This window comes from Crotalus tigris, unplaced genomic scaffold (assembly GCF_016545835.1).
Source record: "Crotalus tigris isolate CLP2741 ecotype Arizona unplaced genomic scaffold, ASM1654583v1 scf7180000024339.11422700, whole genome shotgun sequence".
Taxonomy (NCBI): Eukaryota; Metazoa; Chordata; class Lepidosauria; order Squamata; family Viperidae; genus Crotalus; species Crotalus tigris.
The window spans coordinates 4917410-4944912 of record NW_024100509.1 but is presented as its reverse complement, the minus strand read 5'-3'; the positions used below and the strand labels follow the sequence as shown (position 1 = coordinate 4944912).

At 38.9% G+C, this 27503-nt stretch overlaps 1 protein-coding gene across 1 annotated transcript in view; it reads right to left on the bottom strand.

Annotated features, from left to right (window-relative positions):
- The window catches only part of LOC120300282 (protocadherin Fat 4-like), an 85847-nt gene that overhangs the window by 54635 nt on the left and 3709 nt on the right, over nt 1-27503 (bottom strand). The window contains exons 2-8 of the mRNA XM_039326100.1: nt 21435-21789; nt 20465-20534; nt 15731-18200; nt 14616-14755; nt 12973-12983; nt 11225-11675; nt 5010-7437 (exon numbers count right to left, since the gene is read on the bottom strand). Coding sequence (XP_039182034.1) covers nt 5010-7437; nt 11225-11675; nt 12973-12983; nt 14616-14755; nt 15731-18200; nt 20465-20534; nt 21435-21789 — 5925 coding nt within the window. The remainder of the gene's footprint in view (nt 1-5009; nt 7438-11224; nt 11676-12972; nt 12984-14615; nt 14756-15730; nt 18201-20464; nt 20535-21434; nt 21790-27503) is intronic.

The following is a 27503-nucleotide window of genomic DNA, read 5'->3' as shown; positions in this document are numbered from 1 at the left end:
TTGGGATTTGTGATTGGTTTTGGGTTCTAGAGATTCTGCAGATTGGTCACCTTTCGCCCTCAATTTGGGCCAATTCGCCCTGATGAGTTGGGCCAGTCTTTTTCCAAATACATTCTCCCCTGTTCCCTAGTGATATTACATATTGTATTTCAGAAACAGACAAAGTCCTAGATGACTGGAAGGGGGTCAACATTTTATCCATCTATATGAAGGGGGGAAAGGAGGATCCAAAAATGCAGGAAGCAAATCAGTTTAACATATCTGATAAGATATATGAATAATCTTGTGAAGAGATCATTGTTAAAAAGAACATAATGATTATGGTATCAGCTTGGTTTTCCCAAATCGAGAAATGAATTACTAATGAAATCACCCATTCAAAAACATGACACAAAATTCTTAAAACAAGTCTGACAATCTTGTATAATGATTTTAACTAGTAGCTTCATTAGTATTTCATATAATGTCCTTCTGTTAGACAAGAAAAGTGCAATTATCCATATGTAATGAACTTCTGTAGAACTGCTGTAAATGTGCACAAATACTATATGTGACTGACATACTCATATCTGTTCACTTATCTTATGTGCTTTGTCTTTTCTTTGTTGTCTTTTGTATTCAATTTATATATGATTTGTTTTATTTGATCACTGACCAAAATATCATCTGTCTAACATTAGCAAATTATAAAGATGCTTTTGAATCTACCCATCCATTCACCCATCAATCTTAATTGTTTCGTATTAGCATCATTCACCCATCAATCTTAATTGTTTCGTATTAGTTGGAATGCAAAAGAATTAATAACTTATTGCTGGTTCCTCATAAAGGAAGTTGATGGAAGGTTTTGAGCCACAAAGAAACTCTTCAACATTTTGAGTGCAAGAATGAAGAAGAGGAAGGATTGTTTTCAGGTCTTCAAAGGACACAAAAATGGGAAAGACAGCTAATATCCCTAACAATATTAAAACCATTAAAATGCATGATTATGTAATATTTTTTTCCTTTATATCTGTAACTGGTAACTGACCAAAGCAACATTAAACTGAGGTTTATTTAAAAAGAAGAGAATTTCTTTATTATCTATTCTGTTCTCTAGATATATCCTTCTATTATAAAAGTAAAGGTTTCCCCTGTCCAGTCATTTTCAAATCTTCCAAATCTCCATTTCTTAGCTGAGGGAGCCAGCATTGTGCAAAGACATTTCCATGATCATGTGGCCAACATGGTTAAACTTCAAAGGCACACAGAATGCTGTTTCTTTCCCAGAAAAGTGGTACCTATTTCTCACATTTGTATGTTTTCAAACTGCTAAGTGGGCAGGAGTAAGGGGAGCTCACCGCATCATGTGGCACTCAGGTCTTGAATTCAGACTGTCAGCTTTTCAGCTGACAAGCTCAGCATCTTTAACCACTGGAAACACCCCCCCCCCATTTTATTACCCAGCAAAGGGCTAATATCAAAAGACACAAGAAAGGATGGGTGAAAGAAATGAAGAATGCTGGCTACAACTACCAAATAAATGTTAAATGGAAACAATGGAAACATATATCATGCTTTCATGGCCAGTGCTAATAAACAAGGACATTTAATGTTTTCTTTATTTGAAAAGGGAACTGAAAACATTGACAAAAAGGAAAAGGCTAAATCAAATGTAAGAACTAGTTTGTGAGAATCATGATGTCAAGCTGCGAAGCCTACTGTCTTTAGGAGCGGTGCATGCTCTTAGCTTGCCAACAGTGCAGGAGGGAGAGAGGGGAAAGTTTTGAATTCACAGGTGCTCCTTATCAATGTGAGAGCTGGAGAGTTGTCTTGATGAATTATCTTCTCATAACAATAGCCAGAAGATACATTGGACAATGTGACCTGAACTGTCAGAAAAAGGAGGGGAAGTTTTACTCTTTTAATTATCTCTTTCCCACCATAGCTTTAGAGTTAGCTTTCTTTCAAACTTGCCAGGTTGTTTTTTGCCTAATAAAGTTAACATAGGAGTGCATACACATGGGCGCTGGCACCCCACCATGCATGCACCTGCTTGTGCATGCACCATGGGGGCACGCGCATGCACATTTCTCTGCTCCTCCCTTTCCCTCCGGCCGCCAACCCGGAAACATTGGGGAGCTCTGCTCTACTGCATCAAAGAAGTCAGAAGTCAATGTCGTTTTTTTTTTCTCCCTTACTTCACTTCTCTATTCCCTTTTTTCCCACTATTTACTTTTGCTTTTCCATTGTATCATGTATTATAAACTAATAAAATTTTAAGAATTAGAAAATTAATATTAATTTTAGAGCCCTGGTGGCTCAGTACTTAAAAGTGCAGTATTACCAGCAAAGTCTTTCCACAGCCTGTAGTTCAATCCTAATGGGGCTCAAGGTTGATTCAGGCTTCCATCCTTCTGAGGTCAGTAAAATGAGGACCCAGATTGTTGGAAGCAATATGCGAATAATGCTTCTGCGTTGTAAACCTCCCAGAAAGTGCTGTAAAGTGCTATGAGGTGATGTATAAGTCTAAAATCATTGCTATTATTTAGACAGCCTTTGGATTAAGTTGCTTTATAGATAATTATTTCTATTTGTATTGTATTTCTAAATTATCTGTATATTTTGCTCTCTCTGACCAAATCACCTCAACACATTTTTGTTGCTCTTTAACTTTTGTGTTTTACACACTTTAATTAATCCTATCTCCTTTTACAGAACACTTTATAAGTAATCTCTTTCTACTACATACAACTTTTATGTTTCCCATGATATACCCCATATAATAAAGTGAATACAAATAGGATGAAGAAAGAGCAAGTATCAAGCAGGACTGAGTATAGATCGCTGTTTGTCTTTATATTAGGAATGCTGACAGGAAGAACTTCAATTGCCTACATTGTATTGTAATTAGACTGCTAATTATGCTTTCTCAGAAAATTCTATTTAATTGAGACAATTGGATCAAGGCAAAATAAAATATTACATTAGTCTGAACGGAAACTGCTTTTTAACGCCTAAACAGGCAGCTGGTAAAATAATTATGAAAAGGAATGACCAGTGTGGATTACAAAGAATGGCTGAGAGAAGAGGAGGGGGTAGATTGGGAATGGAAGATGGGGAAGTGATGTAGTCATCATCTGTAGCAGAAATCTCCAATCTTTTCCATTTTGCAGAACAATTCTTTATCATTGAAAGCTTTTTAGGGATCCCTTATCGACCAGAAATTGGCAGTATGATAATAACAATAACAACAAAATCCTGGAAAGCACTAGAAAATATGCACATTGACAAAATTTCCACCTGTCAATTACAAAAAGCCACACTGCGTGAATCTGCACATATACTAACTATGTCAATCCATTACAGCATCCTAGGTTCTTAGGAAGAACTTAATATATATGAAGGCCAACACCAGCTAAAGAAGTAGCAGCTGTGATTTCAGATTGATGTGTATATAACAACAGCAACATAATGGCATGCATGATCTAATACATTCAACCACCAAATATTAATATTAAACTATTTTGATGTTCACAGCAAGATTACAAGATCTCATGAAATTTTGATGCCGAAAGGGATATTGTGAAATTTAAACTGAGAATATTATGTCTTTTGAGTGAGATTACCAAAATCCTGTGAGATTCAGGCCAGATGAAATATTCCAACTGATAGTCTGCCAACTTTGTCCATGTTATTTGAGTAAGAAGAACTGTAAAAAGGTGTGCTATTCACTACTTTTGACTCTTGTTAATTACAAAAAGTTGAGTATTAGAGGCACCAGAGAAGATGGATGGATGGATGGATGGACGGACAGACTGATGGAAGGATGAATTATCCACCCTGATGCACAATATATCCTCAACCAAAGTGAGCTTGAAGGCACATGGGTATGATAGTTTCCTTTACGTTTTGTTTCCTTTGAAATTTCAAGTGTAAGGACTGCCCATTCAGCTCATGCCATTATTTACCCTAATGGCTATTGCTTCCACATCTTCCCTCCCTCTACCCCCCCCCCCCGCCCCGAGGATATCATTATATTTTTTTCCTGAATCAATATCAAAATTAAATCTATTCAAACATGAATTGATTGGAGAACAACGTGATAATATAATAGATTAGGTGATACATATTTTAATATATATTTCAAATGTCTCTTACAGTGTGATATGAAGAAGGTAAGGCAATATTAAGAAAAGGATAATTTAAACTGATAAACAATCAGATCATGATGGAAATTCCATGAGTTTAATGTCAATAGAATCTTCAAGAACCATGTGAAATTACTTCAATAACCTCTACATAATGAAGTTCTGCGGAGTATTTATTTTTGTGAATTCAGTCCTTTCCTCAGCAATTATAGAAGATAGGCATTAAAAAATAATTATTATATGAAAGAATCTGCTCTTGTTGGGTGATGTAATAGAAGCTCAAGTTTTTCAATTCTCCTTCTTTTAGCAGAATACTTGTAATGTTTTGTTCTAGCCTACAATCGGTAAAATTCCATGAATCAAAATTTATTTATGTTGATCACTTATTTACTTACTTACTACATAGAGCCTAAACTGACATATGAAAGCTGCAAAATTCTGTCTTGCTGCCAGTCAGGCTTGATATTATGCTTTAGAGTTTATGTAACTTGTACTTGCATTTATATAAAGTGATGGCCTATTTATAGAGCATGTTAGGGCACTGTCCTGTTTCCCTAAATACTCTGAATCACTAATTAACCTACCCAATTTTATGCTAATGCGTGAGGCATAAAATAATACACATAAAACTGAAAATACGAGAGAGAAAGAGAGAGAGAGAGAGAGAGAGAGAGAGAGAGAGAGAGAGAAGCACTTTAGAACAAAATTACAGAAGTAATGGTAATATGTACACTCAACTAAATCTTAAATTAAGTAACCTAGTCACGTGGTTCTTTGGTAGATAAACAGCAACTTACTCAGTAATAACCAATGGAGCAAAAAAAGCAAACAAGGAGAGGAAAAAGTAAGGGACTAGATTAATTGTATGTGCTTCCTCACCTCTTTCTTTGCACTATTATCTTCAACCTCTTCAGAAGTATCTTTGATGCCTGAAGATATCCGAGAGTTCTCTGGGAGGTTATCATCTCCCACCGAAAAGACAGGAAAGAGGGGCCTGAGAAATCGGAACTCGCTACTTAAGGATCCACCGGTCAAACAAACATCATAACGGTAAGTCCTGGGAAGCGACCCATTCTGTGAATCTGCACAGTTCTCTGGGGCATCAGCACTGGCAGGTGGGAAGTGAGGAACAGCTGCAGTAAAATGGCTTTGGGGGTCCTTCTTGAGGATTTTGACCACAACAAACACAACAATACAGACCAGGAACACAAAGGAGACAGCAGCCAAGCAGATCACCAAATACTTGGTCAAGGTTTTATCTTCTTCCGGTTCTTGCACACTGACATCCACCCTCCTCAGGAAGGGATCCGAAAAGCCATCCACAAGAAGGACATTAAGCAACGCCGTGCTGGTCTGGGGAGGAAGACCGTTGTCTCTGACCAGAATCACCAGCCTCTGCTTGTTTGTGTCTCGCTCATTCAGGGCTCTCCTGGTTTTCACTTCCCCATTCTGCGCTCCTATGCTGAAAAGGGCTGGGTCCGTGGCCTTCAGCAATTCATAGGAAAGCCAAGAGTTTTGGCCAGAATCTGCATCCACTGCAACCACCTTGGTGACCAGATAGCCGGCCTCGGCTGACTTGGGAACCAGCTCATTGCATGGGGATGTGTTGTTCTGGAGGGGATACAGGAAGAAGGGAGCGTTGTCGTTTTCATCTATGATGTGGATGCGGACAATCACTTCTGAGCTCAGGGAAGGAGAACCACCATCAGAGGCCCTCACAGTAACTCTGAAGCCTCTTATCTGCTCATAGTCCAGGGATCGGAGGGCATACAGGTTTCCAGTTTCAGAGTTGATTGAAATGAGAGTGGGCAAAAGGCCATCACCCTTCCCAGGCAGAACTGAGTAAGTCACTTTTGCATTCTGCTTTATGTCCAGATCCACAGCGTGGACTGAGCCGATGAACAAGCCTGGAATATGATTCTCCCGGATCTGCATGTCATATGAAGGCTTTTCAAAAAGAGGAGGGTTATCATTGACATCGGAGATCTGAACATTAATCAATCTTGTTGAAGTGAGCCTAGGAGAGCCACAGTCAATGGCTGTGATGGTGATGTTGTACTCAGTGACTGTCTCTCTGTCTAGGGGACTTTGGAGCACAAGCTGATAAAAGTTGTTTGTGGTGCCTTTGAGCACAAAAGGAAGGTTCATCTCCACGGAGCAGACCATTTTGCTGTTGTCTCCAGAGTCTTGGTCTCTAACACTGAAGAGGGCCACCATTGTGTCTGGGGGAGAGTCCTCTTTTAAGAAGCTGGTCAGAGATATGATGGACACTTCTGGGGGGTTGTCATTCACATCTTCAACCTCTATCAATACCTTGCAGTGCTCTGAAAGTCCCCCACCATCTGTGGCTTTGATGTTTATGCTATAAATCTTTTCTTTTTCATAATCAATCTGACCGCAAACAGTGATTTCTCCATTTTTTTCATTTAGAAGAAACAAATTATTTATTCTTTCCGGCACTTGATAAAATGAATAAAGTATCTGTGCATTTGAACCCAAATCAAGGTCTGTAGCATCCACTTTGGTCACCAAAGTTCCCTTAAGAATGTTTTCCTTTATTTTTACCTTATATTCCGATTTACTAAACTTGGGGAAATTATCATTAATATCTAGCACATTGATATTAATTTTCATTGTACCTGTGTTCTGTGGTATACCACCATCAATAGCCATTAGAGTCAGTCCAAGGTGAGGCATCTTCTCCCTATCTAATCCTTTTTTCAAAGCAAGATACATATTGTTACTTCCATCTTCCTGCTTATGTATTTGAAGCTGAAAATGCTCATTAGGACTGAGAGTATAGTTTTGAATGCTATTTTCTCCCAGATCCTCATCTTGAGCAGATTCCAGGTGGAATGTTGTATTTTTAGGAACATTCTCGGGAATGTTCACCTCCACTTTGGTTTTCCAAAATTTGGGTATATTGTCATTCACATCTTCTATTTTGATTTCAATATTAAAGATGTCTAAGGGATTTTCTAGTACAATTTGAGTTAAAAGTAAACAAGGGTCATTCTGGCCACACAAAGTTTCTCTGTCTATTTTATTATAAATCAACAAATTTCCAGTAGGGATGTCAAGATGGAAATATTCCTCAGAGTCATCAGAAACTAGATGTGCTTTGCGTGTTGTGAGCTCCCTTGTTTTCAGTTTTAAATCTTTAAGCACATTAGCCACTAGAAATCCCTTTTTCTTTTCTTCAGGGATAGAAAAAGAAATTGAAGTACACATTACTTTAGAGAATGAGAAAAAGAGAAGGAAATACAGACCTTGCCTTCTCCAAAAGCAGTTTTCCATGGTTCCAATTTTTCATTAGAAGATCAAATTCTGCCCCAGTGCAAAACTTCTAACTTCCTTCTTTTACAATTTAATTCTGCAAATCCTTTGAATTCTTCTTTATTTGTTGCTTTGTTCTTTCAACTGTGCTTATCTGATTCCTCTGTTAATTTTATCTCTTTACTGAATAACTTCTACTGTTGAAATTAAACAAGATGCTGAAGAGAAATGAATTCTTTGCTAACACTGCCACCACGTGGTTCATTGTGAGAAAAACAGTTTTAGTTTGATCACAAAATAATAGTGTTAGACTTATCTACCTAATCATATAACCAGTTGACCAGCCAACTGGTTGCCATCAAGGCAAATATTCTTCCAATTATATTAGTAAAAACACAAAGAAACAGAATAGTTACCAGCACAGTACATTTCATATTTTTTTCCTGCAGATTACAATCCAGTATTTTCAAAATAGACTTCTGAAGAACTACTTTATCAACCGATCAAATGTCCCTTTTAGACTAAAATCACTGGGCATTCTGTTAAGGTCAATGCTATCCAGGAAGTAACCTCATATTTGATCTCCTTCCCCTGCTCCCCATGCTGTAACAAGTGCATTTTTTCTTAGAGCCCACCATGAACAATGAAAGGTTCTGATCAATTCACAACACATTTTTAAAGAGTATTCAATTTTCTAAGGAATTTTTATTCTCTAGAAAAGAAAAATTCTACATCACTCTAATTTCTTCATACTTCATATAAATCATATTTTGTATGCTCACATTCCCAACTAAAAGATGAATTTTACAAAACTTTCTATTTATATTCCATATAACAAATAAATCATTCAATCCTCCACTAACTTCAAATGGGCACATGTTATGTCTACAGCAGGTACACTCACTGTAGGGTGAGAGGGATAGGGAAGCAATATCTTTTATTCTTCTTTTATTTTGCCTTAGGAATGTTTCAGATTCAAAATACAAGAGTTAGATGGAATGAGAGTGATGGAGGACAGCAAGTAATTTGTCAGGTTTTTTTAAAAAGAAAACATTGCAGCTTTCCCACCCACTAAACTGTAGAACAAAGCAGAATAAATATCAGTTTAGGAACTAAAATACAAGTAAATCAATAAAAATAAGTTTATGCATAATAGTGTGAACTAGTTCTCTGGAAATTGATACTGAGATACCTTAATAGAAAATATTTCATTTTTCCTCTTTTCTATGTCACCCAAAATAGATTATTCTCAATAAATTATCAATAGATTAGTCTCAACTGAAATTTCCTCCAATTCCTCCAGTTGTGGAAGTACTTTCTAATCTGTGGATTCAGTAGTGTTTTAGTTTGCTCCATAGTTTAAAAAAAAAACAGGAAAGAGAGGTCTAAGGAATTCATTGCTGTGAGAGCCATCAGCACACCTGTAGGCTTGGGAGGGTGTCCCAATACTGTATAAGGATCCAATGTGTTCTCTTGCAATTTTCATTGCCACATGAAAATTTAATGCAGAATTAGAGTGTCCTATGAAGTTCTTTCACTTCTGCAGGCTTCATGAACAAAAGGAGGAAAAAAAGAGGATGATATGGCAACCAAGCAGAAAATCATATATATTATTTTGTATCGAAGTAAGACAGACGCAGGAAGGCAGGGTTCTGCCTTCCGTGCCTGGTTTCACCCTGCTGGGGGCCCTGAAAAGGGCCTAAAGTCTCCCCGAAGAGGCGATGAAGAAGTAGGGGTGCCTTGTTGATCATGGAGAGATGGGGTCTTTCCGTTGGATCCAAGGAAAGTCCTCTAAACTGGCAGGGGAAAGACCGGCCACACCTCTGCGGGTGGCCATAAGCTGCTGACAACAAAAGAACAAAACCTTCAATTAGCACATCGTAAACAGCATGTTTGGAACTGGGTGAGAATATTGATCCTTTCTTTGCTATTTTACAACTGAATTTCCTGGGAAAGGCTCCCAAGAAGCTAAAAACCTCCGGATGTGAAAGGAAGCAGTGTTTTAAATTTTTTATGGGGGACAGAAATACACAATACTGAAGTGAAAGTAATACAAAGCTACAGTTTTGATAAATTTGAGAACTGAAATAATTGTTAAGATTTTCTATTAGGAAAAGAAAACATTGAGGTGAAATATAAGAAATATAAGAAATCAACCCTTTGTTTTAAGAGTGAAAAATGGACTTTGAATGACCTCTAGTGGTGGATTTGAGAATAGTACTATAACTAGCCCCTTGGCTGCTTGGTGATTTTCAGCTGAAGGGAGAACAGTTAGCAATAAAGGAAAATATTTTGGCATATTTATCATCCTGATCTTCCTCTCAAGAGCTAGTGGGAAAGAAAGAAAAATTTGACTTTTAAATAGATCTGTCTGCAGGGAGGTTGAACATTTTGAACACTTGGAACATTGTGGATTACAACCTTACCTGACTGATAATTTTCAGGATACTTGAGACAAAGGATTACTATAAAATACTGCCATTAGGACTGGATTATAAAGGCTACATATAAAGACTAGAAAACTAGAGGAAACTTTGTTCCATTCTTACTGAGACTGGAGACACTAGAGAATTTCTAGGAATGATGCCTCAAGAAAAAACAAATACCTCTCAGAAGAAAACATTCTCCATGTTAGAGCTAATTCACCAAACAATTGTTGCACACAAAGTGACATAAAAAAACATGAGACTAAAAATAACCTAGATGATATAAATGACCAAATCTCCAAATTGAAACTACAACTGGAAAGTTCCCAGATAACGACTACAAAGTATGAACAAACAAACCAGAAACCAGAGGATGAAGTGGAAGAAATGGAAGAAATGGATCTAGAGATGGAGGAGATAGGAGAAGGGAAATATAGACTGCCATATACAAATAAAATACTGCAAGACCTACCTATAACAATGAAAATACAAAAGACCCCTTACTCCTTTGTCCAAATACATCTGAGGACAGGAAGAAGATTCTAGAAAATGGAACATAAAGTGGGCAGGGAAAATGTTTAGGGAATGTGGCTGGGTGGAGTTCCCCCCACCAAAATACTCTACCTAAATTGTCTTCCTCATGCCAAGCAGCTTTCACAAAAATAGAAAGAAAATTTTGGGATGATTTAATTGCCTTGGCCTGGAAAGCCACTTGGCAGAGAAAGAAAGCAAGAGTTAGATTTTAAAAAACAGAGGATTTGATTTTTCAGAGGAGGCACTATCTGTCTAATATATCTGTTTGAATATGATTAAAAGAATGGATGACGCTTAGATATAACTAGATTTTTAGAATGGAAGATATGATTTAGAATTAAAATAGCATTCTTTTTTTCTTTTTTTTGATATGGAAAATTTGAAAATAAGAGGAGGATTGGTATGAATAAAATTTTTAGCGATGTAAATGTAAATAATATTGAGAAAATCATAAATGACAAAGATATTGATGGGAAATCAAACTTTAATAAGAGCACGAAAAACAGGATATTGACATGAATCAATATTATTGTTATTTGTATAATATTAGTAAAATATGATGAAGATGTCTATATCTAATTTTGTATACATCAATAGTACCAAGAATGGTAATTGTCTAATGAGGAGGAAATGGAAAAAATATGGGGAAGAAAGGAGGATCAAGAAAAAAATACTGGAGTGTGCGGTACTGAATAGATTTATACTGAAGAAGTTAATGTTAAATATGTGAAGCCAGACAACATGTTGTTTATTAAGTTCTAAAGATTGTAATTTTAAAAAAATTAATAAAATTATTTTTTAAAAAAGAAAATCATGTATTTATTATTAGGGTAAGAAATATCCATAATTTTCATGTACGGATCAGAGAAGCCGTCCACTAGAAGAATTCTTAGGGTCACAGAGGCAGACTGAGGCGGATGCCCATTATCCCTAACTGCCACAATAAGAGTGTGTTTGAAACTGTCTTGGATGTTCACCGGCCTCGTGGTTTTCACTTCTCCATTCTGAGTCCCAACAGCGAAGAGATTCGGATCTGTGGCCTTCAACAATTGATAGGAAAGCCAAGAATTCTGCCCTGAGTCCCTGTCCGTTGCCACTACTTTGGTGACCAGGTAGCCTGTCTCTGCTCCCCTGGGAACCAGCTCCTTTGATGGAGAAGTGCTGTTCTGAAGGGGGCAGAGGATGAAGGGGGCGTTGTCATTCTCATCTCTGATAAGAACTCGGACCATGGTTTCTGAGCTCAGTGGAGGCAAGCCCTTGTCTACAGCCCTCACCATCACCATTTCCAAAACTTGTATATTGTCATAAGCTATAGATCAATGTGTGAGAGGAGAAATTTTATGCTATAGTCCTTTTATGCAAGGTTTAGGCCTAGGTGAATTAAATCAGGCTTCATGGGAAAGTATTGAACTAAAGTCTGTGTTATGCTCAGTTTACAATCCGAAGGAGTTATTTTTAATCCCAACTGCAACTGAACTTTACTTAATATGATATTGCTAAGCTTGCTTGTTTTAAATATATTTAGAACATAAGGACTGGAACTGTGAGAAATGGGGAACTGAAAGTAGCTGAAGGATGTGGGTTCCGATCTACACGGGTAATGTGGAAAGTTATGATCAGCAGAGGGTCAGCAGAAAGTAAGATTGCTGACCATCTGTCTGCGGTCTTAGGACAGGAAAGGGTATAAGAGATTAGGATTGGATCTGATTGATTTGCCGTTGGCCACTAGCCGTCCCTGCAGAGACTGCTCATTACCTCATTGCAATGGGTTTTTTAAGTAAGTAATGCTGCATGTGTGTTCTAAATTACAATAAAACAAACCTCTGAATTTTAAAGTAAGTATTTGTTGTGTTTCTATCTCTTGTTTTTCTTTGCTGGATTCCCCCCCCCCCGACAGATGTAAGATGATACAGCTCTATCCCTGACCTTCCCAGAGAAGAGCAAATAGGTCACTTTGGCATTCTGCTACATGGCCTGATCCAATGAGCAAATCTGAAATGTTTTCTTCAAAGTACAAATCATAGAAAGATATTTCATCGGAGAGTTATCACTGACATCTAAAATATGAATATTAATAACTATTATTGAAGTAAGCTTGCGGGAGCCTTGGTCAAAATCTTATGTTATATTCAGACAGGTGTTGTTTGTCCAATGGTTGTTGAGTCACAAACTGGTAATAATTGTTCTTTTTGAGTTTCAGCAGAAATGGCAGGTTTGCAGCAGGGTGGCCTGTAATCTTGCCATTATTTCCCAGGTCTTGGTCACTAACACTAAACACAACTACCAGTGTTTCTGAGGAAGAGTTTTCAGGTAACAAGCTTGTGATGCATGATATGGAATTTCTGGGGCATTGTCATTCTCATTCTCGACGTCAACAAGAACTTTGCAGCAAGCAGACTGAACCCGTCCATTAGTAAGCTACCTCACAGATTCTTTTGGGAAAAATGGAAGAATGGATGTTATATATAACAGCTTCAGCTCCTAAATGAAAGTCAGAATATGAACAAATAAAGATGTAAATAAATGAAACATAGTAGAGAACTTGTATAAAGAACTGACCACATTGCAATGTGATAGAGAGATGGAGACTCTACTTACTATCTTACAATGCAAGTACCTTTGAAAGTGAGATATAAGCAATCAATAACCTACATTATCTATAACAGGATTTCAGAATGACGTATTCTAATTTTCACAGGTGTAGCTGTGTTAATCTTGGGAACAAACATTCCAAAAAATCTTATAATATAGCACCTGACAGATGAACCAATTCTGTCAGAATCCAATTATATTTAATTTCTATCTACCTACTCTGATATAAAACCAATTCTTACTCTCTTCTGGATTCTGTCTTACTACAGAAGAGGAGGAGGGTAAGCATGGGAGTTTTATGACTCTCACTTCCTTCATTAACTACAAAGTAACCATTTGCTGATTCTCTTCGAGAGTACTAAACATAACAATGCGGCCATTGCCTTTCATCCTATTCCCTCTGAATTTCTCCCCTTTGCCGGCAGTGAGGGAAAAGTGGGGGGAAGATGCAACACCTGGGATCTGGGAAAAGAGAAAATGAGTGATTGTGCCGACAGAGCGGACTGATGTATTGAATCGCCCGGAAGAACTGTGGGGTGAGGGCTGCTTGGGAACACTTTAAAACATTGATGCCTGCAATCAGTTTCCCTTAATAAGATTCCTGTTGGAAGAGACGTTCCAAGAGTTCTGTTTTCTTAAGATGTAAATTGAGGTGGGTCCTAACATTAGACAGGATCTGCAAAATTTGTCAACCTGGAAGGGAGAACTTTGCAAAAAATACCATGTCAGATGACGAAGCAGGGAAGGGAGAAAGCCCCCCCCCCCGGAGAGGGAGCCATTGTCCCAACTGAAAACTTGCCAGATGTCGGGATCTGAGAGGTCAGATTCCTCAGGAGAAGAAGTGGTGGAGACGCGTAACCACAAACCTCGGTGGTCAATGGGCATTGGAAAGAAAGGCAAGTGGGAAAAGAAATCAAGAAAGGTGACTCTGAGATGGGGGGCCAATCAACCAGAATGGAAGCAGGAAATGGAGAAATCTCTGTATGCAAGCGAAGAAGAAGGAAGCTAGGCACAGCACTCGAGCTGGATCCTAGAGAAAGCTATCAATTTGATGAAGAGAACCTTCAACTCCCTAGGAGAGGAGAATTCTGAGCCCCACGGTCGCACCAGCTCCTGGAGCCCCAACTAGAGAGACACTGAGGAGGAATTGGAACCTGCAGCCCCGGGGACGTCCGCTGATTCAGTAGTCCCCCCTCCTCGCAGACCCGCAGATAGCGATCCGGATGGAAGACAATACCACTGACGACAAAGGCACCGATCCATTCAAAGACTCCCGCCGCTTTTTTGCATAAGCTTTCCTGGATCAGTTATCACTTCAGAATAATAGAATAACAGAGGTGGAAGGGATCTTGGAGGTCTTCTAGTCCCACCCCTGCTCAAGCAGGAGACCATAGAACAATGGTCCCCAACCTTTCCAGGTTTGTGGACTGGTGGGGGGGAGAGGAAATGGTTTTGTGTGAGTGGCAGGTGCAAGCATTTGCAGCTCCATTTGCACGAGTGATGAGCACTCGCACATGCAAGTGAAGCTCCATTTGTACAAGTAGTGGGCACTCAGCATGCATGTAAAGTGGGCACACCCACTGCTCACACGAATAGAGCTTCATGCAGACAAGAGTGTCTCACACTCATGCAAAAGGAGCTGCATACATGGATTCACCTGCTACTCTTGCGGCCAAATTTGGAACAAGCCGTGGCCCAGTATCGAGCTGTGGCCAGTGAGTTGCAGACAAATGGCTGTCCAATGTTAAAAATCTCCAGTGAGGGAGAATGCACAACTTCTGAGGGCAAGCGTCTTGCCTATTGAGATTTTGAGCTTCCAGGATGTGGAAAAAGCCTTCAGTAACATAATATCTGCTTCATATAAGCTTGATCAGCTGGTTTAATTGTGTGGTTGAATGGGACCTGTGTGTCTGGATTAATGCCTCTTTAAGGGAGGAACCGGGGCAACCCTCCCCATAGATGTGTCTTTATCCAACTGTTCTTGGCCAAACTCCAAAGATAAACACTAGAAAGAAAACCAATCATTCAGAGTACCAAATATAAGTAATTGGTTCTTTGTATATTTAGGAATATTTAGCAGGAAATGTTGTGAGAAATAACTCATCTACAATATATCTTGGATTATCAGTATATCTCTAAGCCAGTATTTAATTATTTACCTATATGGCATGGTGGTTGAAAAATGAGGGCTTGTTCTGTAAGCTACTGTGTAATATAGCAAGCTACAACTAGAAGATGAGGAAGGCTTGTGGTAACAGGCCTCAATTTTTCTTACATACAGAAGACTTCTTTATTACTGAAAGCTTTTAAGGATAGCCTCTGAAGCCCAAACCTGAAAATATGATATCTGCAGGTAATATTTTCCATGACAATAATATACATGACTGATTATAGGTTCATTAATGTTTTTCTATATATTTCCTCTGCTGCAAATGCTACATCAGCACATACTTTTATCTTAACCAAATGGCCAAATTTGTATAACATACTAAGACATTTCAATTTATAATAAAAAATAAAAATAGAAATCTATTTAACACAACTTAATGTTTGTATTTATAAAAAATGCTAGCCCCAACTAAATACCATGACCTCAAGTGATGCTACGTTATACAGTAAAAAGATAGTTACTGGTGTCCCAATTTATTCTACTTCATTGTATTATATAAGCAAGCCTTAAATAATTGGAGGATACTCACAGAAAAAGTGAAACAAAAGAATTCAGAAAAAGAAAGATAAGAAATCTGTGCTTTCATTTAAAGGTGAACTCACCTCTTCCTTTAATTGACTATCTGCAATCTCCTGACCAGTATCTTGGGAACCAGAAGATGTTCTGTGGCCCTGGGGATTGTTTACATCTCCCACCGAAAAGACAGGAAAGAGAGGCCTGAGAAATCGGAACTCGCTACTTAAGGATCCACCAGTCAAACAAACATCATAACGGTAAGTCCTGGGAAGCGATCCATTCTGTGAATCAGCACAGTTCTCTGGGGCATCAGCACTGGCAGGTGGGAAGTGAGTAACAGCTGTAGTAAATTGGCTTTGGGGGTCCTTCTTGAGGATTTTGACCACAATAAACACAACAATACAGACCAGGAACACAAAGGAGACAGCAGCCAAGCAGATCACCAAATACTTGGTCAAGGTTTTATCTTCTTCCGGTTCTTGCACACTGACCTCCACCGTCCTCAGGAAGGGATCCGAAAAGCCATCCACAAGAAGGACATTAAGCAACGCCGTGCTGGTCTGGGGAGGAAGACCGTTGTCTCTGACCAGAATCACCAGCCTCTGCTTGTTTGTGTCTCGCTCATTCAGGGCTCTCCTGGTTTTCACTTCCCCATTCTGCGCTCCTATGCTGAAAAGGGCTGGGTCCGTGGCCTTCAGCAATTCATAGGAAAGCCAAGAGTTTTGGCCAGAATCTGCATCCACTGCAACCACCTTGGTGACCAGATAGCCGGCCTCGGCTGACTTGGGAACCAGCTCATTGCATGGGGATGTGTTGTTCTGGAGGGGATACAGGAAGAAGGGAGCATTGTCGTTTTCATCTATGATGTGGATGCGGACAATCACTTCTGAGTTCAGGGAAGGAGAACCACCATCAGAGGCCCTCACAGTAACTCTGAAGCCTCTGATCTGCTCATAGTCCAGGGATCGGAGGGCATACAGGTTTCCAGTTTCAGAGTTGATTGAAATGAAAGTGGGCAAAAGGCCATCACCCTTCCCAGGCAGAACTGAGTAAGTCACTTTTGCATTCAGCTTCGTGTCCAGATCCATAGCGTGGACTGAGCCAATGAGCAAACCTGGAATATGATTCTCCCGGATCTGCATGTCATATAAAGGCTTTTCAAAAAGAGGAGGGTTATCATTGACATCGGAGATCTGAACATTAATCAGCCTTGTTGAAGTAAGCCTAGGAGAGCCACAGTCAATGGCTGTGATGGTGATGTTGTACTCAGTGACCGTCTCTCTGTCTAGGGGACTTTGGAGCACAAGCTGATAAAAGTTGTTTTCGGTGCTTTTGAGCACAAAAGGAATGTTCATCTCCACGGAGCAGACCGTTTTGCTGTTGTCTCCAGAGTCTTGGTCTCTAACACTGAAGAGCGCCACCATTGTGTCTGGGAGAGAATCCTCCTTTAAAGTGCTGATGAGAGATATGATGGACACTTCTGGGGGGTTGTCATTCTCATCTTCAATCTCTATTAATATCTTGCAGTGACCCGAGAGACCTCCTCCATCCATTCCTTTGATGTTTATGCTATGACTCCTTTCCTTTTCATAATCAATCTGTCCCCTAACAGTGATTTCTCCAGTCCTTTCATTTAAAAGGAATAAATTGTTTATTCTTTCAGACACTCGATGGAATGCGTAGAGGATCTGTGCATTTGAACCAAAATCAGGATCTCTAGCCTCCAGCTTAATCAGCAGTGTGCCCACAGGAAGATTTTCCTTTATTCTTACCTTATATTCAGACTGAGAAAATTGAGGAGAGTTATCATTTATATCTAGAACATCAATATTAATTTGAACAGTGCCTGTTTTTTGTGGCACTCCTCCATCAATGGCCATCAGAATTAACTGAAGATGAGGCATCTTCTCCCTGTCTAGTGGTTTCTGCAGAATAAGGTCAACATTTCTCTTTTCATGTTCATCAATCTGTACGTCTACTGTGAAATGTGAATTTTTAGTGAGTGTGTAATTTTGGATACCATTTTTTCCTAGATCAGCATCTTGAGCAGACTCCATCTGAATTCGGGTATTCACTGGGACATGTTCTGGTATTTGTATAGTAAATATATTTTTTGTGAAGTTAGGAGCATTATCATTCACATCTTCTACTTGTATTTCAATACTATGGAATTTCAGTGGGTTTTCTAGAACAATTTGGGATAAAATTATACAAGGCTCCTTTTGGCCACATAAAACTTCTCTGTCTATTTTATCATTTATCAACAAATTCCCACTTTGGATATCAAGGTGGAAATATTCCTTAGTGTTGTCAAAAATTAAACAGGCTCGACGAGTAGAGAGTTCTCCTTTTTTCAATTTCAAATCCTGCAATACATTAGCCACCACAAACCCATTTTTCTTTTCTTCAGGGACAGAATAATGAACTGAACTACACAGTGTTCCAAAAAGACTGAGGAAAAGCAAAAGATACAGACCTTGTTTGTCCTTGAGGAAGTGATCTTCCATTGTGTAGGAAATTTCTTTATCTTCAATTTTTGCTCCAAACATACGCTTCCTAATTTTTATCCAGTGAAAATGTTTGCTGATAAGGAAAACCTGTTTTGTTGTGCAGTGTGGATATTTGGTTCCACTGAAATTTTTCTCATGTTCTGCTGAGGTTTTGTTTCATTCCCTTCTCTAATAATCATTTCCTCAGCATTCCTCAGACAACATTCTGGGTGTCTATTAATATGTTAGCCTGTGCTGCCACTATGTGGCTGAATAAGGAAACAAATCTCTTTGCACAATAGACATAAACTTGAAGATCTGAGATATATTGCTTAGTTATTTGAAACAGATTATTTGATTTAAAAAGTTCAGCAAAAGTTAGTAAAATTTCTGGAAAACATGCTTATGATCTTTAACTGAAAAAGTACTGACTACTTTTCTCTTATAATTACCCTGACTTTTATTTTCGGTCTCACTACCTTTTGAATTGTCTTTGTTAAGAAAAAGATAAAATTTGAAAATGGGATATTTATGTGAAATTTCTAGTAAAATTCTATAGTATTTGTTGATAAACAACTTCTAACATAGAGATTTTTTAAAAAAGAATATCTGGGAGCCTATTTTATGTGTTCATTTCTTATTTCTCTGTGCTTTAGTTGATACCATTAACTTTCTACTAGCAGAAATAGTTTGGGAAGTCATAATCATGGAAATGTAACAAATTACAGAGAACAGCAAATTGCAAATTACAAGAACAGCAAAATCATTAATTTCCCTCAATTTATAAAAGGAAAAAATATTTTAAGTATTTTAAAGGTATATGAATTTTAAGGTATATGTATATTACAATAACAAAAAAGAGAGACGTCAAATTTATATATTTTTAAATGTGTTTAATTCAGGTCTACATTTTACACAAATTAGAACAAATTCAGTAAAAAATAAAAACATAAGATAGAGTGCAATAGAACATTCCCAATACCATTTTCAAATTCACCATAAAAAAAAACAACAACCCAGAATTATTCTCACTTGGCATACACGTTTTGTCTCTACTTCATGACCAAAAGGTTCTGCAGATTTAATCCAGAGATTCATGTGATCCATCAAAAATAGAAATGGAGGTCTGAGAAATCTGAACTCACTATTTAAAGATCCATCAACTAAATACGCGTCATAATTATAGACCTGACAATATGAGTCACAACTAGGATCTCCACAATTCCTGTGCAAATTCTGTCTCATAGGGAGATTAGATGCAGAATCCCAGATGTTCACTGGCCTCGTGGTTTTCACTTCCCCATTCTGAGTCCCAACAGCGAAGAGACTCGGATCTGTGGCCTTCAGCAATTGATAGAAAAGCCAAGAATTCTGCCCTGAGTCCCTGTCCGTTGCCACCACTTTGGTGACCAGGTAGCCTGTCTCTGCTCCCCTGGGAACCAGCTCCTTTGATGGAGAAGTGCTGTTCTGAAGGGGGCAGAGGACGAAGGGGGCGTTGTCATTCTCATCTCTGATAAGAACTCGGACCATGGTTTCTGAGCTCAATTTCCACTCCTACTCTCTACTCTGTTTTTCTAGCCATTTGTAAAAGTTATCCCATGTTTGAAAATATTCGGTTTCTTCTTTCATTAACCCTTTCATTTTCAATGTAAGCCTATCCATTTCCACACAAAATTTTCCTAATTATGTCTTCTTCCATTGGTATTTCTTCATTTTTCCAATACTGTGCAAATGTAATTTTTGCTGCTATTAATACATGTAATATTAAATATATACATTTTCTGTGATTATACCTAGAAGAAATAGTTCTGGCTTAAAATCTACATGTTTTCTTAATGTTTTCTCTAACCACATTTGTATTTTTGACTAAATTTTTTTTTGCTTTAGGGCATGTCCACCAGAGGTGATAGTACGTGCCTGGCTTTTGCCTACATTTCCAACAATTACTAGACATGTTTTTAAACATTTTTGCTAATCTTGCAGGTGGCAAATGCCATCTATAAAACATTTTATATAAATTTTCTTTATAAGTAGCTGCCCTTGTTATTTTATAGTTTATTTCCCACAAGTTTTGCCATTTTTCTCATTGTACATTATGTCCAAAAATATTTGCCCAAGTTATCATTGTTTCTTTAACTTGTTCATCAGAGAAAATGTGTATATCCTCATAATCTATAGATCAAATGGCACAGAAGTTCCCAGTTTCAGAGCTGATGGAGATGAAAGGTGATGCTGGGCCATTCCTGATCTTCCCAAGCAAAAGCAAATAGGTCACTTTGACATTCTGCTTTGTGTCCAAATCAATTGCGTGTATGAATCCAGTGAACAGACCTGGAAATTGTTTTCTGTAAGTGCAAATTATAAAAAGATTTTTCAAATACCAGAGAGTTGTCATTGATATCTGAAATATGAATAGCAATAATTCTCATTGAAGTGAGTCTGGGAGAGCCTTGGTCAGTGGCTGTGACATTATATTTTGTGCTGTCCCAGTTTCACAGACACACACACCACAGGTATTAGGAGTCTTTATTAAGGCTTCCAAGCCTGTATTAGTATTCCTTGACTATTCCCTTTACCAGCACTAGCCCACCCCCAATGAACTCAACAGGCTACTCAAAAGAAGCCAGCACTAGTCCACAACACAAACACAAGGCAAGTCCACTAGGCAAAGGCAAGTCTGCTAGGTATAGGCAAGTCCAAAAAGCAAAAGCAAAACCCCAGGGCAAAGGTAAGTCCACAAGGCAAAGGGAAATCCACAAGGCAACCCCAGAGTTGAAGAGGCACAATCCAAAGTTCAAGGCAAGAATCACAACAGCTAAAGAACACACAGCAAGGGAACAAACACATTGTTCTCAGCATCATTTCACTCCCCTTGCTGAGCTAAATAGCTGTTTCTTGGTGCAGCCAATCAAGAGGGGCAAAACTGCCTTCTCACAAGTAGCCTAACTGACCTTCATTGTGCCTGACTACTCTCAGCTCTACATGCTCTCGGATCAGGAGGAGAAGGCATTTCTTCTTCATCTCCACTGACCATCTGCTGCTGTGTGTCCTCTCCACCCAAAGCCTCTGGGTTTCCCAGGTGCAGCTGTCTCTAGCACAGGCTGCTGCTTGTCCGGTCGCTCCCTTGTCCTTGATCACTCCACTCCTGGCTTATAGCTCTCAGCTGCCTCCCCTCCTGACACGCCAGGAATCAGTTCATCCTTCTTGAAGTAGCATCTGGAGAGGCATCTGCATAAGTGTCCAGAGGAGTCATCATAAATTTGTTCTCTGTCCAATGGTTGTTGAATCACAAGCTGTTAATAATTGTTCTTTGTGGATTTTATGATAAAGGGCAGGTTGGAATCAATGTTGCAAGTAGTTCTGCTATTGTTGCCAGAGTCTGGGTCAATGGTACTGAAAATGGCCACTTCTGTTCTTGGGGGAGAATCTTCTGGTGTGGAATTAGTGACAGGTGATAGCGTCATTTCTGGGGCTTTGTCATTCTCATCCTCAATGTCCACATGGACTTTACAGTAAGCGGATAGTCCACCTCCATCTTTGGTTTTCGTATTCATTTCATACGTGCCATTTTCTTCGTAATCAATTTTTCCTTCAACAGTAATTTCTCCAGTATGATTGTTTAACTTGAATGATCTGAGCACATTTCCTGTACTTGGCTAAAATGTAAGTGATGTGAGCATAAGCATCCTTATAATCAGACACATTAACAGAATAATTTATTCACTTTTAACCTTAGAAAGAAAAATCATTGCCAAGTAAAAATAAGATACTGTCTGAATTGTGGATATTACAAACGCCAGTTTTATCTTTGTTTTGGAATAGATAACTTGACAGGTATCTATTTACTGTACTTCCTGCCATGGAAAATTTTAATTACAAATTAATAGAGCACCTCTGTCTCCAGTCAGTGTTTATGTCAATCACTGCCAGTACCGATCATGATAAAACACAGAAAATCTAGAATAGGTCTTTCTTACTGAATGGATAGAAAGGTGACCTCCATTTTTTTTACTGTGTATCTCATATACGAATAGGGCAAAGAACTTAGACAAATGGCTGTCCAGTCACTTTTTGAAACTTCCAGTGTTTGGGCACTCCAAACTTCCGAAGGCAAGCTATTCCACTCGGTTGATTGTTGATTGTTCTCACCATTAGGAAATTTCTCCTTAGTTCTAGTTTGCTTCTCTCTTTGGTTAATTTCCATCCATTGTTTCTTGTCTTGCCTTCATGTGCTTTGGAAAATAGTTTGACCCTTCAACTTTTGCAGCCCCTCAAATATTGGAACATTGGTATCATGTCATCCCTAGTCCTTCTTGTTACTACACTAGACATATCCAATTCCTGTAACTGTTCTTCATATGTTTTAGTGTCCAGCCACTAACCATCTTTGTTGCTCTTCTCTGCACCATTTCCAGAGGCTCAACATCTTTTTTATAATATGGTGACAAAAACTGGAAGCAATAGTCCAAGTGTGATCGTACAAAGGCCTTGTAAAACGTTACTAACATTTCACATGATTTTTATTCTATCCCTCTATTAATGCAGCCTAGGATTGCATTGGCTTTTTTTGACTGTTGCCACACACTGTTGCCTCATATTTAAGTGATTGTCCACTTGGAATCTAAAATCCCTCTCCTGGTTACTGGCATTAAGCCAAGTTTTACCTAGTCTGTACCTATAAGTTTGTTTTTTCTAGCCTAAGTATAAAACCATACTTTTATCTACACTGAATTTCATTTTGTTTAGACAGGGCCCAGCGTTCAAGTCTGTCAAGAGCCTTTTGGATCTTGAGCCTATCTCCTGGGGTATAGGCTATTCCTGCCAACTTAGTGTCATCTGCAAATTTGAAGAGACCCCCTTCTATTCTCTCATCTAGATCTTTTATGAAGATATTGAAGAGTACTGAGCTTAAAACAGAATCTTGGGGTACACCACTATTTACTTCCCTTCCCTAATCGTTCTTTGACTTTATTCTTGTTTGTTATGTGTTGAAAAAAACTTTTTATTGCAAGTTTTACTTCATTCTAAGCCTTAGTTTTCCTAACTTCATCTTTGCAGGTTTGGACTATTTGTTGCTATTCTGCCTTAGGTATGTGCCCCTCTTTCCGTTTTTTGTACTTACCCCTTTTTTCTTTCAGTTGGTCAGAGAGTTCTTTATGCAACCATGCTACTTTTTTCTTGGATTTCTTTTTTTTTTCCAATGGTATTGAGTGGAACTGTGTTTTTATTATCGTATTTTTCAGAGTTTCCCAAACTTCTTGAGTTTTTTTTTCCACTTTAAGGTTTTCATCTGTGGGATCCCCCCTCAGCTCTGACTTTATTAAAATCAGCTCTTTTAAAGTCTAAGATTCTGGTTTGATTATGGTCTGTTGCTTGTGTTTGTTTTATTTTGAGTTCTAATGTGACATGGTCATTCTTCCCCAAAGTTCCTGCAGTTTCAATCCTCTCTATCACTACTTCTTGGTTAGTAAGAATAAGGTCCGATATAGCTGCCCTTCTAGTTGCCTCCTCTACCTTTTGGGTAACAAACTTGTCAGCTAGGTTGGTCAGGCACCTGTTCAATCTCCTACTTGCTGCTGAGTTTGTTTCCCAGTTAATGTCAAGGTAATTAAAGTCCCCCATTACTACTGTGTTTCTTACATACATTTGTTAACTGATTAGCAAAAAGTTCATCTATTTCTTCTGCTTGGTTGGGTGGCCTACACTTAAACTGTATTTGGACTTTGCAGCTGAGTGGGGTTGAAGATCAGTGAGAAGGTGCATCCTCTGTCTCCCAGGAAGAAAATATCAAGTTGTAGCATGATGGGCTTAGTGATTTACGAAAGAAAAAGCATCTTCAGGGATGTTCCTCTCTTCCTTCCAGAAAAAAATGCTTTATTTCCACAGAAATAAGAAATATATTTGGGCCTATGCTATTCTGAAGGAACTATGAATTACAAGGTGTCTATTACTCCAAAATACCAATGGCCAAACAAACAAGCCCTCAACTAACAAGGTTATGAAAAGACAAGGACAATAAAAAAGAATATTTAAACCTACACAATGGAAAGCTTCAGGTCATGGATGACAAAGAAGAGCTAGTCTATCAGTTTGCTACCCTTTCCGCAGGAGACCAAGAGATGATACTGGAGAAGATAGAAATAATTGGTCAAACGTTGAGGTTGGCAACTGATGCAACAGAAAGCTTGAATGTTTTGCTTCCTACTGGCAGCTCCTCCATGGAACTGCTATCAAGTCTGGCTTTTGAAAGCACTCAAGCCCCAATAAATAAAAAGAGAAGGCGTACTAGCCCAAAACAAAAAGAGGAGGAAAGGGACATCCAACAGGACCTGGTAGTACAAGTCCAAATTGATTATCCAGTAGGACAACTAGACAAGGAGAGGGAAAGCCGGAGTACCGGCCCACCTGAAGAAATGTCAATCTTGGAGCAAAAGCAGAGGCACGCTGGCAATCAAGATAAAGACGAACAACAAGAAGTTCTGCAACTCACAAGGAGAAATATCGAATCTCATAGTAACTGTGTTTATATGGAAGTATAGTTAATATCAACCCAGCTCCAATGTCAAGTTGACATCCAGCATTCTTACCACCTAGCCAATCAACCAAGCCAGACCATCTTGCCCCTGGGAATCCCATACAGATGCTGACCTGGAACGTGGCTGGCTGGAAAGGGACGGTTGATAGTGGACTAATGAACTTCCTCTCCAGATTTGATGTAATAGGAAACCTGGTTAATCGAAGTGGATGAACCAGTACAATTGCCAGGCTTTCAGGGATGGGCTTCCCCAGCCCAAAAAACAAAGGGAGACCCTCTGGTGGGTTATGCATTCTTATAAAGCAAGAGTTGCAATGGCAGGGGGAGAAACTATAAAACGAAGATAAGTATTCATATTTCCTAGCTGTTAAATTTGGATATAAAGAGTTTGAGTTAATACTGTAAATGTGTATATCCCTCCAAACACATCCCGGTATTATAATTCTGAATACTGGATGGATCTGGAAGTTATCCTACACGATATATCTGTATTGTATCCTCAGTCATAGTAGCATTACTAGGAGATTTTAACGCCAGGTTGGGCTCCTCTTTGTATGAGTTTGCCCAGAAGAAGGGAGTCCCAGGGGAGTTTTTTGATAACCATCCTCAGTGGCTCTCAAGAGACCGCAAAAGTAACACTGCTGGCCTGTTTCTAGTCTCCTTAATCTTTAAAGGTAATCTCCAAATTCTGGGAGGTAAGGATAAAAATTACACTTATCCTTACACATAACCCTTGGTCCATTCAAGCAGTGTACTGGATCTCTTTTGTGTGTCTAGATATAAAGTCAACCTCTTCTCGGAGGTCACGGTACACTTTAGCGATGATAGCAACCATCAGCCTGTAAGTGTGACATTGTGAGGTCGCTCAGATTTAAGATCATATAACATGGTTGACAAATGGCTCACCAAAAAGGTAGAGGTGACCCAAAATAAAAGATTAATTTGGGCCAAAGTTCATGCTAAGGCAATAACAGACTGCGTTAAAGCAGAGAATGCTACCAACTGGGCTAGAACAATCCAGTCATCTACTACTGACTGGCTGTCAGCCTTCAACGCATTCTCTAATCTCTGTAATATCCTGAAGAAATACCTAACAACTAAACCTGCTACAAAAAGAGCCCAAGTGTGAAGACCCCATTGGTTTGACCCTGAATACCAGCAGCTGAAAAAGAAATTGAAGGCAGCCATGAGGCTCGCCCAGAGGAATCCTACTGTTCATATAAAAGCTGAGATGTTGCACATAAGAAGGGAATATAAAAGAATTATAAAATTAAAGAAAAAAAGTTTTGCCATTTCAATTTGGTCAGAACTCGAGTTGGCTGCCAAAAGTCATAACCCAGTAATATTTTGGCACTCTGTAGCAGGTGTTCTAAAGGAACAGAGATTTGCATTTGATATACCAATCTCTGCTGAGGACTGGGAGAATTATTACCAGTGTTTGTGTGCTTCCATGGAACTGCAGACAAACTGTCTTTAAGCAGTGATTTAGTAAACTCTAAAACTCCTCCCCCTTGGCCACTAGTCTCGGGAAAGGAGATACAATCCATCATTAAAAGCTTAAAGAGCAATAAAGCCTCAGGTGAGGATTTTTACCAGCAGAATTATTTAAGAAATTGGTGGTGACCAGTATTGGCAGGTCTTTTTACACATATAAATAACACCTGCCATATACCAGATGGGTAGAAAATGGCAATAGTTGTCCCCATATATTAAAAACGAAATAAAAAGGATCCTAGTAATTATAAGCCCATCAGTCTGATTGACATTGCAGCAAAAATATGTGCTAGGTTCCTTTTAAATAGAATTGAAATCTGGATAGAGGAAAACCATATCCTTGCAGAAGAACAAGCAGGTTTTAGACAAAGTCGATTCACTATTGATAACTGCTTTGTCTTGAACCATCTAATTGCCAAATATGCCTATAAGAGGAGACCCCTGTTTGCTGCTTTTATAGACCTCACAGCAGCATTTGATATGGATGGTAAACAGAGAAGTACTATGGAGTAAACTGACAGCTCTTAAAATAGAACCTAGACTGCTGGCTTTAATTAAAGCCCTTGTATAAAGGGCTTTAATTAAAGCCAGCAGTCTAGGTTCTATTTTAATGGGGTGCTGTATGGGGTTGATGCGGATGAAGAAGGAGAGTGCAAAAGTTGGCTTGAAACTCAACATTAAGAAAACCAAAATCATGGCATCCGGCCCTCTCAATTCCTGGCAAATAGATGGGGAAGAAATGGAGGTAGTGACAGATTTTATTTTTCTGGGCTCCAAGATCACCTCAGATGGGGACTGCAGCCAAGAGATTAAAAGACGTTTGCTCCTGGGGAGGAAAGCTATGGCAAATCTAGACAGCATACTAAAAAGCAGAGACATCACCCTGCCAACAAAAGTGCGTATAGTCCAGGCCATGGTTTTCCCAGTTGCAATGTATGGCTGTGAAAGTTGGACCATAAGAAAGGCTGAGCGCCAAAGAATTGAGGCCTTTGAACTATGGTGCTGGAGAAGACTCCTGCGAGTCCCTTGGATTGCAAGGCGTTCAAACTGGTCAGTCCTAGAAGAGATCAACCCCGACTGCTCTTTAGAAGGCCAGATCCTGAAGTTGAAACTCAAATACTTTGGCCACCTAATGAGAAGGAAGGACTCATTGGAGAAGGGCCTAATGCTGGGAAAGATTGAGGACAATAGAAGAATGGGACAACAGAAAATGAGATGGCTAGATGGAGTCACTGAAGCAGTAGGTGTGAACTTAAATGGACTCCAGAAGATGGTAGAGGACAGGAAGACCTGGAGGAACGTTTTCCATGGGGTCGCGATGGGTCAGACACGACTTCGCAA